The following is a 17,118-nucleotide window of genomic DNA, read 5'->3' as shown; positions in this document are numbered from 1 at the left end:
TAAAAAAGACTATCAGCTGGGCATGATGGCACACACCTTTAATCCCAGCACTGGGGTGGTAGAAGGTTTGCCATGAGTTCAAGGATACTCTGAGAGAATACATAGTGAATTCCAGGTCAGCCTGGGCTAGAGTGAGACTCTACCTCAAAAAAAAAAAAAAAAAAATCAACAACATAAAACACAATCAAAGCTTACATTGTCTAGTGATTACTAGATAACATATGTAAGATATACATTATGAATGCAAGCTATACAGTGGTGGTCTCTAATGTGCTTTCTGTGACATAAGTAAGGATACCATTATAAAATTTTTTTCTGGGGTTAAATATCAGCTGGGCCATTCTGTGCATTAGTATGTTAAAGAATCTAAATCTTTCATTTGTTAGCCCTACTATTCCTAAAGTTTATATAATCACCAAACTCTTTCATGCTTTGAAAACTCCATGGAATGCTAGTTTAGGAAATGTGACCAAAAAGTCATGAAAGCAGTGTTCTTGTAAGATTTGTGGATAGTCATATCATGTATATGTTTTATTGTCCGAAAAGTTTAATAAGGTTATGCTCTTGGGTTGGGGATATAGCTCAGTGGTAAACTGCTCGGCTGACATGTGCAGGGGTCTGAGTTCAATCCCCAGCACATCCACACACGCTGGAACAGCACAACCTCCGTGCTGACTTTAATTTTTAAAATCTTTAATTATAAATGTTGATGTTCTCCTAGGTTTCTGGAATAGGAAAAGTTACAGAGAAAATGTTAAAGGCTCTTGGAATTGTTACCTGCACTGACCTCTACCAGCAGAGAGCATTACTTTCTCTTCTTTTCTCTGAAACGTCATGGCAGTACTTCCTTCATATTTCCCTGGGTCTGGGCTCAACAAACCTGGAAAGGTATCTATGCATACAGTTATTCTGCTTTTTGCCTTTTCATTTTATCAGGTTTTGAAATGTAAGCACAACAGAATATAAAGCATTCTTATTTAATCCAAGTACTCTCATTTTCTTCCATGGTGCTTATAAACAATATAATTCGCATAGAATGTTGTAGATATTCTATGGTATGTAGAGATGCAGCTAAGGCTTTCAAATGAAATCCATCGGTCACGTAATATGACGAGCTGGTCTTCCTTTCTCTCTGTATTCTATTTATTATTCCACCTTTAGCCTCTGTTGTCACACACTACTTTGGTTGAATCTAGTTCTGTCCTTTGAGCATATTGCCTCTTCTCCTCCTAGTGTGTGTGTGTGTGTGGTGTTTGGAATTGGTTGAATCTTGGATCTCATACTTGCCAGGCAAGACTCTTCTGCTGAGCTATAACTCCATTACTATTTTTGTTTACTTTTATTTTAATGAATTTCTATTTTAAACATGTTTATTTATTTGAGTTGGAGAGAGAGAGAATGAGATGTGTGTGCCACTTGGTGCATCCTGCTTTACGTGGGTACTGGGGAATTGAACCTGGGCTCAGAGTTTGCAAGCAAATGCCTTTAAATGCTGTCCCATCTCTCCAGACACTTTTCAAGGTACAGTCTTGTTCTAGCCCAGGCTGATCTGGAATTCATTATGTAGTCTCAGGGTGGCTCTGAACTCATAGCTATCTTTCTATCTCTGCCTCCCAAGTACTGAGATTAAAAGCATGTACCACCACGCCTAGCTAGACCCTTATTTGTATTTTGAGATAGTGTTTTATTAAGTTGACCAGGCTGTCCTTGAACTTATGATCCTCCTGTCTCAGCCTCTCTAGTAGCTAGAATTATAGGCTTATACTATCAGGCCTGTCTCTTTTTCTTTCCTTTCCGTTCCATTCCTTTCCTTTTCCTCTCCTTTCTTCTTTTTCCTCTCTTCTCCTTCCTTCTCTCCTCTCCCTCTTCCCCTCCCCTTTTCCCTTCCCCTCCTCTTCTGTCCTCTCCTTACATTTTCCAGTTCTGGGGAGTTGAGCCCAGGACTTTGATCTTGCAAGGCAGACTCTGGATGAGTAAGCTCCATGCCTAGCCTTGTGTCTGTTTCTATCCTTGTTTAACCCCATTAGGATATGTTTCTTTCTTAAGGGCAAGTGCCATTTTATTCATCACTGTGTTCCCAGATTCCAGAGCTGTGCTTGAGTCATAATGCACTCATTAAGTCTTTGGAAAATGAATAAAACAAAAGTATTTCAACTCTTTGGTTTTAGTTGTGTCTATTAGAGCAGCTAGAATTCAACCAAACTAACTGGTATAGAGTCCCAGCTGCCGCCTTGTTGATGTGTGCCCCATTCTGACTGAGCTTTTGTGGAATGAGGTAAGTCTATAAGCGAGCTGCTAAGTGAGAGCAGTTAGTGTGCTAGCTCCCAAATGAGATAGAATATTAAATTGTTTAAAACTGAACTATCCCTGTGAACTGCTACAGTGGTACTGTATAAATATGATTTTTATAAAAGTTGTGAGTCTTGTGCTGGAGGAATGGCTTAGAGGTTAAGGCGTTTGCCTGCAAAGCCAAAGGACCCAGGTTCGACTTCCCAGGACCCACGTAAGCCAGATGTACAAGGAGGCGCACGTGTCTGGAGTTCATTTGCAGTGGCTAGAGGCCCTGGTGTGCCCATTCTCTCTCTCTCCCTCTTTCTCTGTCAAATAAATAAATAAATAAATAAATATATTTTTTTAAGTTGTGGGTGAGCCAGGCGTGGTGGCGCACGCCTTTAGTCCCAGCACTTGGGAGGCAGAGGTAGGAGGATCACCGTGAGTTTGAGACCACCCTGAGACCTCATAGTGAATTCCAGGTCAGCCTGGGCCAGAGTGAGACTCTACCTCGAAAAACCAAAGGAAAAAAAAAATGCGGGTCTTTATTTTTAGACTTTTAATAGAAGACATTATAATATATACCTATTTTCAAATTGTTTTCTTCAGTAGGTATATACACTTGATCCATGATGTGTAGTCATTAGTATCTTAATCGTTTATGTCAGTTGATAATAGTTTTATTTTTAGGTCACAAGGAAAGAAAGCATCGCTGTTTCTTCTGATCTTTGAATTTGAAATTGAGATATCTAAAGGGTCATTGGTGTTTTAAAGTCTGGCTTGATCAAAGGAACTCAATTTCCTTTTCTTGTTTTCATTTCTAGAGATGGAGAGAGGAAAAGTATGAGTGTGGAAAGGTAATGTTTGCTATTTATTGTTAACTACCCATAATTGGATGTGTCTTAACTATTATTTTGAATTAATTTTTAGTCAAACATTACTGAGATGAGAAACTGTTTGCAAATTGTAACGACAGTTCTCAGCAGCTAACACTTCTGCAGGAATGCCTCCGAACAGTGCTCATCTGGTTGCTCTGCTCCCCGTGAGAAAGAAGTTGACTGCACTTATTTTCTCTGTGTTGTTTTTATTTTTACCCAGTGACAACTAAACATCTTAGGGTTTGAAGCTTCATTTCTAATCTTACTTACGAGAACAATTACTTAGGAAGTGTAAGAAGTGACTATGGAAATTGTTGAAACTCCTCAAGTATTGGTTGAAAGCAGACACGTCAGATACATGCTAAGCATCTCTAAACTGAAATGCTTCAAATCCAAACTTTCCTGTATGCCAACGTGTCACCACAAGTACATAATTCTACTCTAGACTTTCTATGATGGATTGTAGTTCAACTCATATTCATTAAAAATATCATTTAAAAGAGCCACCAGGGCTGGAGAGATGGCTTAGTGGTTAAGTGCTTGCCTGTGAAACCTAAGGACTCCGGTTCAAGGCTCGGTTCCCCAGGTTCCACGTTAGCCAGATGCACAAGGGGGCGCACGCGTCTGGAGTGCGTTTGCAGAGGCTGGAAGCCCTGGCGCGCCCATTCTTTCTCTCTTCCTCTATCTGTCTTTCTCTCTGTGTCTGTCGCTCTCAAATAAATAAATAAATAAAATTAAATAATAAAAAAAATATTTAAAAGAACCACCAGCTTCTTAATATGTTCAGTATAATAGCATTTGCTGTTAGAGTTGGGGTCCATCCCCAAGAGAGTTCATTATGTACTAAGAGATATTCCAAAATTAAAAAAAAAAACAAAAACTCTAGAATCCAAACTTCTCTTAAGTATTTCAGGTGAAGAGTCTTCAGGTTTAAGTGAAATATTTTTGGTGAAACAGAGCTTAGCATTAGTCAAAGCAGCACAGCTCCTCTGTCATTTACGAACCACTGACATAACAGATTATGTTCATATTTCACATGTATACCTTGTGGTGAAGAAAGGTGAATGACCAACAAGACAACACACTCATCAAATGGCTTTGACTAAAATTGCTATTTTAGCCAGGCATGGTGGCACACGCCTTTAATCCCAGCACTCGGGAGGCAGAGAGGTAGGAGGATCGCCATGAGTTCAAGGCCACCCTGAGATGACAGAGTTAATTCCAGGTTGGCCTGGACCAGAGTGAGACCCTACCTCGGGGAAAAAAAAAAAAATGCTATTTTAAGCTAGGCGTGGTGGCGCATGTCTTTAATCCCAGCACTTGGGAGGCAGAGGTAGGAGGATCACTGAGAATTCGAGGCCACCCTGAGACTCCATAGATAATTCCAGGTCAGCCTGGACCAGAATGAGACCCTACCTCGAAAAACCAAAAAAAAAGAAAAAAAAAATTGCTATTTTAGGTCTTGGACTATAGCTCAGTTGTAGAGTACTTGCCTGGCATGTGCAAGGCCCCAGGTTTGATCCCCAGCCCTGGGTGGGGGGGGGGGGGACACTGAGCAATTACTGACTTAGACTTTGATTTACATATAAGTAATGAGAAAGAAAGAGGCCTAAAGTGTGACAGTATTGTCCAATTTAATAAATTTATATACTGGAATATATTCTACACTTTTTTCCTAAAAATTGTCCTTAGCTTTTTAAAAAATTATGTCACAGGGCTGGAGAGATAGTTCAGCATTTACTTGCTTGCCAAGTCTAATGGCCCAGGTTCAATTTCCCGGTACCCATGTAAAGCCAGATGCACAAAATAATTCACTTGTCTAGAGTTTGTTTGCAGTGGTAAGAGGCCTTGGAACACCCATCCCTTCTCATTCTTATCTCATTCTTTCTCTTTCTCTTTCTCTCTCTCTCAGAAATAAATTAAAAAATATTTTTGAAAATTTACCTTATAATGTCAAATTTGACATGGAACTGGGGGGAGAAAAGTTGCAATTCACAATAACATAAAGAGCTAACTTCTGTAATATGTGAAGAACTAACAATAAGCAAGCATCAATATAGGGGCTGGAGAGATGGCTCAGTGGCTAAGGCACTTGCCTACAAAGCCTAACGACCCAGGTTCAATTCCTCAGCACCAAATTTGCGCATGCATCTGGGGTTTGTTTATAGTGACTAGAGGCCCTGGGTACCCATTCTCATTTGTTCTCTCTGTCTCCTTGCAAATAAATTTAAAAAAAAATTTTTTTAAAAAGAAAGCATCAATATACCAATTGAACAGTGAACAGTGGTCTAAGTAATTAATGAAAAAGAAATAAGGCCAGCTGTGGTGGCTCACACCTTTAATCCCAGCACTTGGGAGACAGAGGTAGGAGGGTTGCTGTAAGTTCAAGCACTACAGAGTGAATTCCAGGTCAGCCTAGGCTAGAGTGAGGCCCTACCTCAAAAAAGAAAGAAAGATAGATAGAAAAAAAGAAAGAAAAAGAAATAAAAATGGCTCATAAAATTCATGAAGATAGGGTACTAGCAAGATTGTTTAATTAAAGGAACTTGATTGTGAAGTCTGCTGGCCTAGGTTCAATTCCCTAGTACCCATGTAAAGCCATCATAAAGTGGTACATACATCTGGAGTTCATTTGTAGTGGCTAGAGGCCCCGGAGCACCCATATTCATTCTCTCTCTATTAAATAAATAAAGATATTTTTAATGTTCTATTTTTACTTATTTATCTGACAGAGAAAGAAGGGAGGAGAGAGAGAGAGAGAATGGGCACACCAGGGCCTCCAGCCACTGCAGAGGAACTCCAGACGCATGTGCCCTCTTGTGCATCTGGCTAACATGGGTCCTGAGGAATTGAATCTGGGTCCTTTGGCTTTGCAGAAAAGCACCTTAACCATTAAGCCATCTCTCCAACCCAATAAAAATATTTCTAAATATAAAAATACATGAAAATATAAAAAAGAAGAAAATCTTCTCAAATTCATAATTAAAGAAAAACAGATCCAAAGTTCTCTGAGATAGTAGCATTTGTTGAATAGATTGGGTAGAGATAGTCTAGCACAGTCTGTTGGCCACATAATGGGAGCCTAAGAAGAATGAACTCTAGAGAGTATGTGTTAGCTTCCTGCTGTTGTTACAACCACTACTGTAAATGTAGTGGCTAAAACACAAATTCTCTTGCCATTCTGAAGTTCAGAAATCCTTGGGCTGGAGAGATGGCTTAGCGGTTAAGCGCTTGCCTGTGAAGCCTAAGGACCCCGGTTCGAGGCTCGGTTCCCCAGGTCCCACGTTAGCCAGATGCACAAGGGGGCGCACGCGTCTGGAGTTCGTTTGCAGAGGCTGGAAGCCCTGGCGTGCCCATTCTCTCTCTCTCCCTCTATCTGTCTTTCTCTCTGTGTCTGTCGCTCTCAAATAAATAAATAAATAATTTTTTAAAAAAAATAGAAATCCTGAAACTTAAGTTGTTGTTGGGGCTGCACTCTTTCTAGAGGCTCTAGGGCAAAATGGATTGTTTTTACCCTTGGGGCCAGCATCTTCTCATTTTTTGACTCTGAGACTCTGATCTTCTACCTTCCTTCTGGAAAGGACACTTGGGATGATGTGTCACAAGTACTTTCCCCTTTATTCTTTTTCTAGGAAATCATCCATAGATGAAATCACATGGTACTTTTACATGGAGACAAGAAATGCTATTCACTGTGTTCTTATATTGTGCTGGCAAAAGATTGAAAATCAGTTTAGTTCAGAATGGAGAATTGGCTGAATGACATTGTCTTCCAATTAAAATATTATCCTGTTATTAATATATATACATATATTTATAGACACATAATAGGGAACTACTTATGTAAAAAATGAGAGAAATGGCTCAGCAATTAAGGTATTTAACTGCAATGGCTAACAACCACTGTTTGATTCCCCAGTAACCATGTAAAAAAAGAGAGAAAAGTAACTGCCTGTCTAATTTTATCTGTGTGTTATTCCTGTTTGAATTATTGTGATCAAATACTGGGACTTGGATAACTTTATAAAGAAAAGAGGTTCATTTAACCTGAAGGTTCAAGAGTGAAGGGTCGACATCTGCTGATGCCTTCTTACTATCCCAAAGAAGTGTGGAACATCACAGGGAAAGAGACTGTGTGTGTGTTCTTATCTCCCCTCATCTATAAGTACCAGTGTTCACTCACAAAGGATGCACACTGATGACCTTATCTAGTGCTGATCACCTCCCAAAGGCTCCACTCTGAATGCTATAGTCAACATGTCCTAACCTCTTCAGACCTCACAGTAGGGGTTACATTTCTACACATGAACCCTTGGAAACACAAATATCCAAACCATAGCAGTGTAGAGTTTTTCTGGAGGAACTCAGATGAATAAGAAGCTGGCAACATTGGTTGCCACCAGGAGAGTTGAGTAGCTGGGGATGGATTTAGAAGGTGGACTCCTGGGTGGCCATTGCCCAATATCACTCTGCTGACTCTGTAGTATCTTCCTCATGTATGTTAATGTCATCTCTCAGTTTCTTCCAACTTGTTTTGAAGATAATTCAAACTTTCTACATTTATTCTTATCAGCCTCCATTTCTAACTGACTACTAGACAATCCTGCCTAAACCTACATAAAGATATCTCTATCCTGACAAATTTTTTTGGAGTAATTGGGAATGATATTCTCAACTGTAATTTCTTTTTTAAAAGAATTTATTTATTTGAGAGCAACAGAGAGAGAGAGAGAGAGAGAGAGAAAGAGAATGGGCGCGCCAGGGCCTCCAGCCACTGCAAATGAACTCCAGATGCATGCACCCCCTTGTGCATCTGGCTAATGTGGGTCCTGGGGAATCGAGCCTCGAACCAGGTTCCTTAGGCTTCACAGGCAAGCACTTAACTGCTAAGCCATCTCTCCAGCCCTCAACTGTAATTTCTTACAGTACCAGGATGTATAGATGGATGAATGAATGCACACACACTCTCTGTCTCTAATGGGGGCATTGTCATTTTCTGTTGGAGGCTTTGACCATCTTTTAAACAATATTGTATAGGCAGTATATATTTACTCCTTTACTGACCAGTTTACCTATCTAAAATGGCTTCGTCTCATTTATGTAGAATATATAGACGACTTTACTTAGTTTACCTGAAAGTCTTATTTTCAAATGCTGTGCAAAAAATATAACGCAGAGCATTTGAATGTACTAGGTCACTGCTAAGCTATTCCAAGCTGTCATTGGCTTGGTGCGCCAGAACCCTCCTTGTCTCTCCAGGACGTTCAGTGAGATAAGCAAAGCAGAAGAACAGTACAGCCTGTGCCAAGAGCTCTGTGGTGAACTGGCTCAGGATCTCCAGAAAGAAGGACTGAAGGTACTTTGTTTTAATGTGAAGATTGTGGTTTGTAAAATTTTCTCATATTAGGATAGTACTTTTCAGGCAAAATATTACACATTTATTAAAGCTGAGTACAAGTAAGTAAATGTTGGAGCAGAATATTCCTAACCCCAACAATCAGAATCTACTTCATACCTGACCTGTGCCTGAGGCCATTCTAGTAAATAGTAGTTTGTAAAGCTAGAGCACTCCCGGCATAATGTTGGGCAACTTCCCACTACTTCAGGGTACATGTGAATCAGGTGTTAAATGAGACCCAGTAGCACTAGAGAGAATGGTAAAAAGGGAGGAATTTCGCTAGAGCTGTGTTCTCCCATCATAAACGCCTTTCCCATTGTCCTTGCAGGCATTTTGTCTCAGGGCTCGAATACAGTTGCTTAACATGTGGAGAACAAAATCCTGGAAGGCTTTGAACTTTTGGTTTTATCATCTTCATTCATTCATAACAGGCCACACTTAGTATTTTCACAACATTCTCAAAGCAGAGTTGGCATTATCCCAAAATAAATGATGATTACAAAAAGTGGAGTACTTGAACATTTTATGTATAGTTCTTCTCTCTCACATCTTGAATATGAAAGAAGGTTTTTAAAAAGATATTTTAGGGCTGGAGAGATGGCTGAATGGTTAAGGCATTTGCTGTAAAGCCAAAGGACTCAGGTTCGATTCCCCAGGACCCACTTAAGTCAGACGTACAAAGTAGCACATGCATCTGAAGTTCACTTGCAGAGCTGCAAGCCCTGGTGTACCCATTCTCTCTCTACCTCGCTCTCTCTCCTCTCTCTCAAATAATAAATACAATATTTAAAAATAAATAAGTAAATAAAAGATTTTAAATAAACTTAATATTTTTAAATTTTAAGTCAGAGAATTGGTATGGCAGGGCCTCAGCCACTGAAATCAAACCCCAGGTGCTTGTGCCACCCAGTAGGCATGTGCAACCTTGCACTTGCCTCACCTTTGTGCATCTGGCTAATGTGGGATCTGGAGAGTTGAACGTGGGTCCTTAGTCTTTGCAGGCCTTAACCAGTAAGCCATCTCTCCAGCCCAAATAAACTTAATATTAGAATGATTTTACATTTGTAGAAAAGTCTCAGAAAGAACATAGAGTTTTCCATTGTACCTCCTGACCAATCTCCTCTAAGGTCAACACTATATTATATTTTTAAATATTTTATTTATTTATTTATTTATTTATTTATTTATTTATTTATTTATTTATTTAAGAGAGAGAAAGAGAGAGAATGGGTGCACCAGGGCCTCCAAATGAACTCCAGATGCATGCGCCCGCTTGTGTATCTGGCTTATGTGGGTCCTGGAGAGTTAAGCCAGGATCCTTTGGCTTTGTAGGCAAACATTTTAACTGCTAAGCCATCTCTTGAGCCCCCAACACTATATTATTACCAAAGTACAGTTATCAAATATAGGTAAGTGCCGTTAGCACATTGTTGTTAACTTAGCTTCAGACTTGGGCTTCACTTGTTTTTCTACCAGTGACCTCCCCAGGAGCTCCATGGTGATGAGTTGTCAGGTTTACCTCGTCCTCTCTGGTCTGTGACAGTTTCTTAGTCTTTCCTTCCTTTTCCTGGCTGACCGGCTTGAGGATGACTGCCAGTGGTCTAACTAATGCCTCCTAAGCTGGCCTTGTCCCAAGGTGAAATGTTTATAGCAAGGTGAAGTAGCTCACTCCACATACAGATGTCAGGCAGTATATGACATAATGGATGGTGTCACCTTCACTGCCTGCTGGTGTGCAGTAGGCTTTTCCTGTGCGTAGTTAACTGATCTTCTCTCCAGTGCAACAGGACAGAAATTGAGTGCTATACAAATACAAGTGACCATTTTGTCCTCTTGTGAATGTTTGGCTCAGTGATCAAGCACATTCGCATTGTTGTGCAGCCACCTTTATTGTCCATCATCATCCCCTCCTGACACCCTAAGACACCAACTCTCATGAGAAGTCCCATGAACACATTTCTTAGCATAGAATCTGACCTGTGATAGTCAGGCTATATGACTCTTCATAACACCTTTTCTTTTTTTTTTCCTGACTATTTTGATATTGAGTTAACCTTTTTTTTTTTCAATTTTTTATTAAATTTTATTAACAACTTCTATGATTACAAAAAATATCCTCTCCCTCCCCCCACTTTCCCCTTTGAAACTCCATTGTCCATCATATCCCCTCTCCATCTCAGTCAGTCTCTTTTTTATTTTAATGTCATGATTTTTTCCTTCTCTTATGATGGTCTTGTGTAGGTAGTGTCAGGCACTGTGAGGTCATGGATATCCAGGCCATTTTGTGTCTGAGGGGAGCAATTGTAAGGAGTCCTACCCTTCCTTTGGCTCTTACATTCTTTCCGCCACCTCTTCCGCAATGGACCCTGAGCCTTGGAAGGTGTGATAGAGATATTGCAGTGCTGAGCGCTCCTGTCACTTTTTTCAAGCACTATGATACCTTCTGAGTCATCCCAAGGTCAATGCCATCGGAAAAGAGAAGATTCTCTATCAAAAGTGAGAGTAGCATTAATATAAGGGTATGAACATTAAGAGAAGTGCTTACTGGGCAGTTTGATAAGCATAGTATATACATTTAGCCAGACAACAGCAGACATTTGAGTTAACCTTAATGAAAGATTCAGTTTAAAAAAAATGGTATGGTAGCGCACACCTTTCTTTAATCCTAGCACTCGGGGGACAGAGGTAAAAGGATCTCTGTGAATTCCAGGTCAGCCCGAACTAGAGTGAAGCCCTGCCTTGGGGAAAAAAAAAAAAAAAAGAATATTTAATTTTGTCGTTCACATAAAGGTATGTTTAAAAACTTGGTTGGTCAGGGGAATAATAATTTTTGGTTAAAATTTAAATTGTAGATGACCTATGGATTTATTTATGAGTCTTAATTGCCGTGTTTTATAAATAATTGATTATACTTCCATGTTCATATGTGTACCTAAGGTCTTCTAAATTTTTCTAACCTGTAAATGACTTTTTTAAGAAGCTACAAAACCTTATGTAATAATGTTCTCTATGTTATAGGGTCGAACTGTTACCATTAAACTGAAGAATGTGAATTTTGAAGTAAAAACTCGGGCCTCTACAGTTTCTTCTGTTGTTTCTACTATGGAAGAGATATTTGCCATTGCCAAGGAGTTGCTAAGGACAGAAATTAATGCTGATTTTCCACATCCCTTGAGATTAAGGCTTATGGGTAGGATTTTTCTTTTCTTGGTTTTCCTTAAATGTGTTTGACTCTCATCCCCTGCACACACGCTCAACTTTGGATACAATTTTCCCTTCCTCTTTATTTCTTAAAATTACTTGAGAAGTTTTTTTTTTAAATATTTTATTTATTTGAGAGAGAGAAAGAGAAAGAGGGAGAGAGGGAGAGAGAGAAGGCACGTCAGGGCTTCCAGCCACTACAGATGAACTCTAGATGCATGTGCCACCTTGTGCATCTGGCTTATGTGGGTAGTGGGGAATTGAACTTTGGTCCCTAGGCTTCCCAGGCAAGTGCCTTAACCACTAAGCAATCTCTCTAGCCCCTTGAGAAGTCCTTACTATGCTGTTGCTGATATCACTTCCTAGAGTATGACACAAAGCAATGGTTATTATTTTAGTTCCAGTAGGAACCAATGAAAGCTGTTCATTTTCTTATTATTCCTGAACTCCTAGAGGCTGGGTATATTTGAAAATTCAGAAGTTTTCAGATTCAGCACCTATTCCATGTATTCTGTAACATTCCCTTGTGAATCCAGAGCAGCGCCCATGATGAGACGCATTAATGTACTGCTGTAGCAAAACAGAAAAATACAGTTATCAAGACTATGAAGACTGGAAATGAGCTCACATTGATTCATGCATTTATCACCTGCAAATAAGATTTTCAGAAATTTTTGGATTTCAGAATTACAGATAAAGGATTATAATTTTATGAGACCACATGGCTAGCCGTATATGTCATAAAAACAAACTAGTAAGCCATGCTTCCAAAATGAACTGTGTGTGCACAGATAAGCATTCCAGATATCCACTTAACTACTAAGAGTGGATCATTAGCCATACTTCCATATATTAAAGATAGTACATGCTGATAACAGTTCAGTGAAGTTTACAAGTGGCAACAAACAAATGTCTGTAGAAGCTTATTCATTACTGCCAGAACCTGGAGCAGCCAAGATATGCTTGAGTGAACAGACAAGCCCTGGCATGTCCAGACAATGGGATCGTGTTCAGTGCACATATGGTCATGTCTAAACACACAGTGTGTGCGCCACCAAGAGTAAATTCTGTAATCCAGAATTGACTGCTGTGCTCTTGAGAGTCAGTCCTAGCAGCTCATGTTTTTCCCAAATAAAGGCTTCCATCTTTGCCTTTAAAAAAAAAAGAGTAAATTCTGATATAAACGATACACTATAAGTGATAACGTTGTTGACTATAAGTTTACTAGCTGTTACACATGTACCACTCTGGTACAGGATGCTGATAGGACAAGAGGTGTTTACAAATTAGGGTACAGGATATGTGGAAATTCTCAGCTCAATTTGGTATAAAGCTGAAATTGCTCAATAACAGTAAAGCCTATTGAAAAAAATAGAAGGAGGCTGGGGAAATGGCTCCATGGTTAAAGGCACTTATTGCAAAAGTTAGTGGCCCAGATTTGGCCCAGGTTCAATTCCCCAGTACCCATGTAAAAGCCAGATGCACAAAGTGGCATATGCATCTGAATTGAGTTTGCAGTGGCAAGAGGCCATGATGTACCCATTCTTTCTCTCTCATTCTCATTCTCTCTCTCTCTCTCATTGCAAATTAAATACTTTTTTAGAAAAAGAAAATAAAAGCTAAATCTATAAATGACTCAAATTAAATTACTTTGTATTTGATGGCATTGAAATGTCAAACATTAGTAGAAAATCCTATCATGCAAACTCCAATAGTTGGTTAATATTTAATGATACCAAGTTTTATAAAGGAAAGTACATTCTTACTCATAATGCCATCTGTAAAAAAGCATCATTTCATTGGGAAAGCCTTGAGCTAAGTGGTAGAGTGCCTGCTCAGAGTGCATAAAGATACGGAGCAACTACCTAGCACTGCAATATAAATATGTATTTGTTACTTTTTTGTCTTGCATCTGCCTTCTGTCTGTATGTCCTAATAATATTATGCAAAATGTTTTAATGCATTGGAAGTGAGTTTCATTTCTTGAACGTGGTATGATTAGTTGTGGGTGGTTACTTTAGGTGTTCGGGTATCTGGTTTTGCCAACGAAGAAGACAAAAAGCACCAACAAAGGAGCATCGTTGGCTTCTTACAGGCTGGAAGACCAGCCTGGTCAGCTGCTGGGTTTGGCCCTGACAAAACTGACAACGATCACTTTGTAAAACCTCCGGAGATGGCTGGCAGGGAGAGTTTCTTTGATAAAAAAAGATCAGAAAGGATATGGAGCCATCAATACGCATCTAAATGTGAAAATGTGGATAAACAAAGTTTACAGACCTCACAGCCTTTCCAAGTTCTGAAGAAGATGATGAGTGAAAATCCACCTAGCTGTCAGTCTTGTCCAGTTTGCTGTAGGGATCAAGGAGACCTCAGCCTGGAAGCTTTCCATCGACATGTGGATGAGTGTCTTGATGGGCCGTCATCAACCAGTGAGGGCTCTAAAATGCTCTCTTGTTCAGAAGGTAACCAGCAAGAAAATGTCCATCGTTCCTTGTCACTCGGCGAGAAGCAGGATTATGACGCCCATCTGAAAGATGTAGAAATCACTTCAGTAGATGGTGTCGATTTGGTGGAGACTGAAGATAGCTCATTGAAACCCCCGGGTGTGGACACTTTAGGCAAGGAGGAACATTCTAATCTTCCAAACACATCTTCTTGCCCTGTTCCATTGGAAAATGAAAGTGTTGGGTTAGTAAGTCAGCAAGAATTCTTCCAGCCTGCTACATTTGAAGTGACAACCGGCCAAGGTCTGGTGTGTCCTGTTTGTAACCTCGAACAAACAACATCAGATCTGACCTTGTTCAATGTGCATGTGGACATGTGTTTAAATAAAGGTATTATCCAGGAACTGAGAAATGATGAAGTCAGTCCAGCTAACCAACCCAAAGAAAGTTCCAGAAGTGCTGGTGAGTTTGTAGTCATTAAAAGGAGCGTGGTGTTCTACAAACTTCTCCTAGTAAACTTAATGAGATTGTTAAATCTGCAATACATACTATTAAAAGGGTGGCTGGTGTACATTGTCCTTTAGGAAAATGTTAGTTGTTCTACCACCCATAGCTTTTGAATTTAGGGAAAACCAATCTGGGATTGACTTAGCAGAGCATGAAGTTAAAAGTTGAAGGAGATTCCCTTGGGGAATTTAAGCCAGTGCACACTGGCAAATTAAAATATGTCCATATTGAGAAAGCCTCGTTCACTTGGCTTTTGGTAGGACTGAATATAGTAAATTCCAAAATAAAATTGTGTAATTCTAGCAAAACTAATAAATTACAAAGAAATTGAGCTCCAAAGTTAATTTCTAGTATGATAAATATGAACTATACAGTCCTGGGGAAGCTTAATCTGTCAGTTTTTTATTTTACAATGTTCATAAAGCTTTCCATTTACTTCCTGTTGTTTCTCATGGAATTCTTGGCTTTTCTTTGCTCTGAAGGCAACTCAGGCCCAGCACAGAAGGCAAAACCAAGAATAAAAAGGTATGACTAATCAGAGCTTTCATAAACACAGCTACCATTGCATCAAGTATTAGAAGATGCTAAATTCTGCTATTATAATTCATCAAGTAACATTTTGAAAGCATATTGTTGGCAAAGTTATTTTTTAATCTCCTATATTTTAATTGCATGTTCTTTTTTATTCCAGGCCAGGACTAAGGACAAAACACTCGACATCAAAGAAAACAAAACAAAACAACCCCAGGCATACCCTTGATAGCTTTTTTAAATGAACTTTGAAGTTTTTTTTTGTTTTTTGTTTTTTGTTTTTTGTTTTTTTGGTTTTCCAAGGTAGGATCTTGCTCTAACTCAGGCTACCTACAATTCACTATGTAGTCTCAGGCTGGCCTCAAACTCATGGTGATCCTCTTACCTTGGCCTCCCTAGTGCTGAGATTAAAGGCGTATACCACCATTTTATCAATCATTTTTAACTGAAATTTGTTATTTTATAATCAGTGAATGTATTGTTCCTCATTTTGAATTTATTCTTCCTGTGAAGACAAATGCAATAATCTCTTTCCAAATGATATTTTCTTTTCTAAGATTTTTGGAACATTTTATGCTTTAATTAATAACCATGAGAACTTCATTAATTCCATTACATATCAATTGGAAATCATTTGATTCAATATTGGACATAATCAATATTGGACATAATTTTAAAATGAAAACTAAGAAATGTGATTAAAAATGATGTATTATTTTATAGTGAATATGAAAGCATTTATAAGGCTTCTCACAGGTTCACATGAACCAATTTTAGCTAAGAATTTTTCAGTGCTTAACCACTTGGTTGGCACTGGGCTGCTGCTACATTTGATCCTGTATGTTCAGATACTTTATGAGCACTCATAATTGAAATATATCATGAATTCTATGAAAAATACTACCATAACAGAGCTGGCATAAGTTTTATTACTTCATTATTATCTGATTTAGGAGGGTTTTTGTTCAAAATAGGTTTGTTTGTTTGTTTTTCCTTATTTGAAATTCCTTTATCTTATGAAGATGCACTTGGTTCACTTTAAGAAATATTAAGTCAAAGATTATGGTTGTCTAATACAGATAGTCATAATTGGGGTCTAATTTTTAGGAGATGTTAAATTTTGTCTTTAAGTCAAGGATTAAATCTATCTTGTTGTTTTGCTTTATTTTGTTTTTCCCAGGTAGGGTCTCACTCTGTATCCTAGGCTGACCTGGAATTCACTATGGCGTCTCAGGGTGGCCTCGAACTCACAGCAGTCCTGCTACCTCTGCCTCCCGAGGGCTGGGATCAAAGGTGTGCACCACCCCGCCCAGTGCTGTCATGTTCTTATCAATACTTGTGGAAGAAGAAGGATGCACAGTAGTTGGGTTAAGTAGTTACTCCAACCATTTGTGCTGCTGATAAATTCTTATCAAAAAAGCAATTATTTAATTGGAACATAAAGATAGAAGATGTTTCTGTTGCTGCTTTCCTTAAAGGAACTGAAATTTTTTCATATATTTTTGTCTTTTTATATTTTGGTATATTATCCAAATAGACAAGGAAACAATCTGAGAGAGATAAGGACATTAGGATTTTGCAAAGCCTTTGACCAAAGAGGTGTTTGATTTTTAATTGCTACTTGGTCTTAAGATAGGCTTGATGCTTTTGGTATCCATTCTCATGGCTGATATTGTGCCCCAAGGAAAATCCAAAGTGGTAGTATTTTAGTTCTTGATTGTGTGCTGTACTTGTGTAAATTACGTATTAAATTGAATTCAGTGAAACTGATTTAATGTATTAAAAAGTAGGTATCACTGTATTTAATTGTTTTCTGTGTGGCCTAATGGTTGTTTTTATTTTTTTCAACATTTAAATGCTAAATTATTTTTATTTAGATGATCAATTT

The 17,118-nt window shown here is 38.8% G+C and overlaps 1 protein-coding gene across 3 annotated transcripts in view; it reads left to right on the top strand.

The window, feature by feature from the left end:
• Window positions 1–15,475, top strand: part of Polk (DNA polymerase kappa) — a 90,048-nt gene extending 74,573 nt beyond the window's left edge. For 2 of the 3 annotated variants that reach the window (XM_045133236.1, XM_045133235.1), the window contains exons 9-15: window positions 722–888; window positions 3,096–3,128; window positions 8,409–8,505; window positions 11,566–11,737; window positions 13,770–14,654; window positions 15,182–15,224; window positions 15,391–15,475. In XM_045133236.1, coding sequence (XP_044989171.1) covers window positions 722–888; window positions 3,096–3,128; window positions 8,409–8,505; window positions 11,566–11,737; window positions 13,770–14,654; window positions 15,182–15,224; window positions 15,391–15,475 — 1,482 coding nt within the window. The remainder of the gene's footprint in view (window positions 1–721; window positions 889–3,095; window positions 3,129–8,408; window positions 8,506–11,565; window positions 11,738–13,769; window positions 14,655–15,181; window positions 15,225–15,390) is intronic. The other variant, XM_045133237.1, reaches the window with a different exon arrangement.
• The last annotated feature ends 1,643 nt before the right edge of the window (window positions 15,476–17,118 follow it).

Source organism: Jaculus jaculus, chromosome 14 (assembly GCF_020740685.1).
Source record: "Jaculus jaculus isolate mJacJac1 chromosome 14, mJacJac1.mat.Y.cur, whole genome shotgun sequence".
Classification (NCBI taxonomy): Eukaryota; Metazoa; Chordata; class Mammalia; order Rodentia; family Dipodidae; genus Jaculus; species Jaculus jaculus.
The sequence above is the reverse complement of the archived record's forward strand: the minus strand, read 5'-3'. Positions and strand labels throughout refer to the sequence as shown.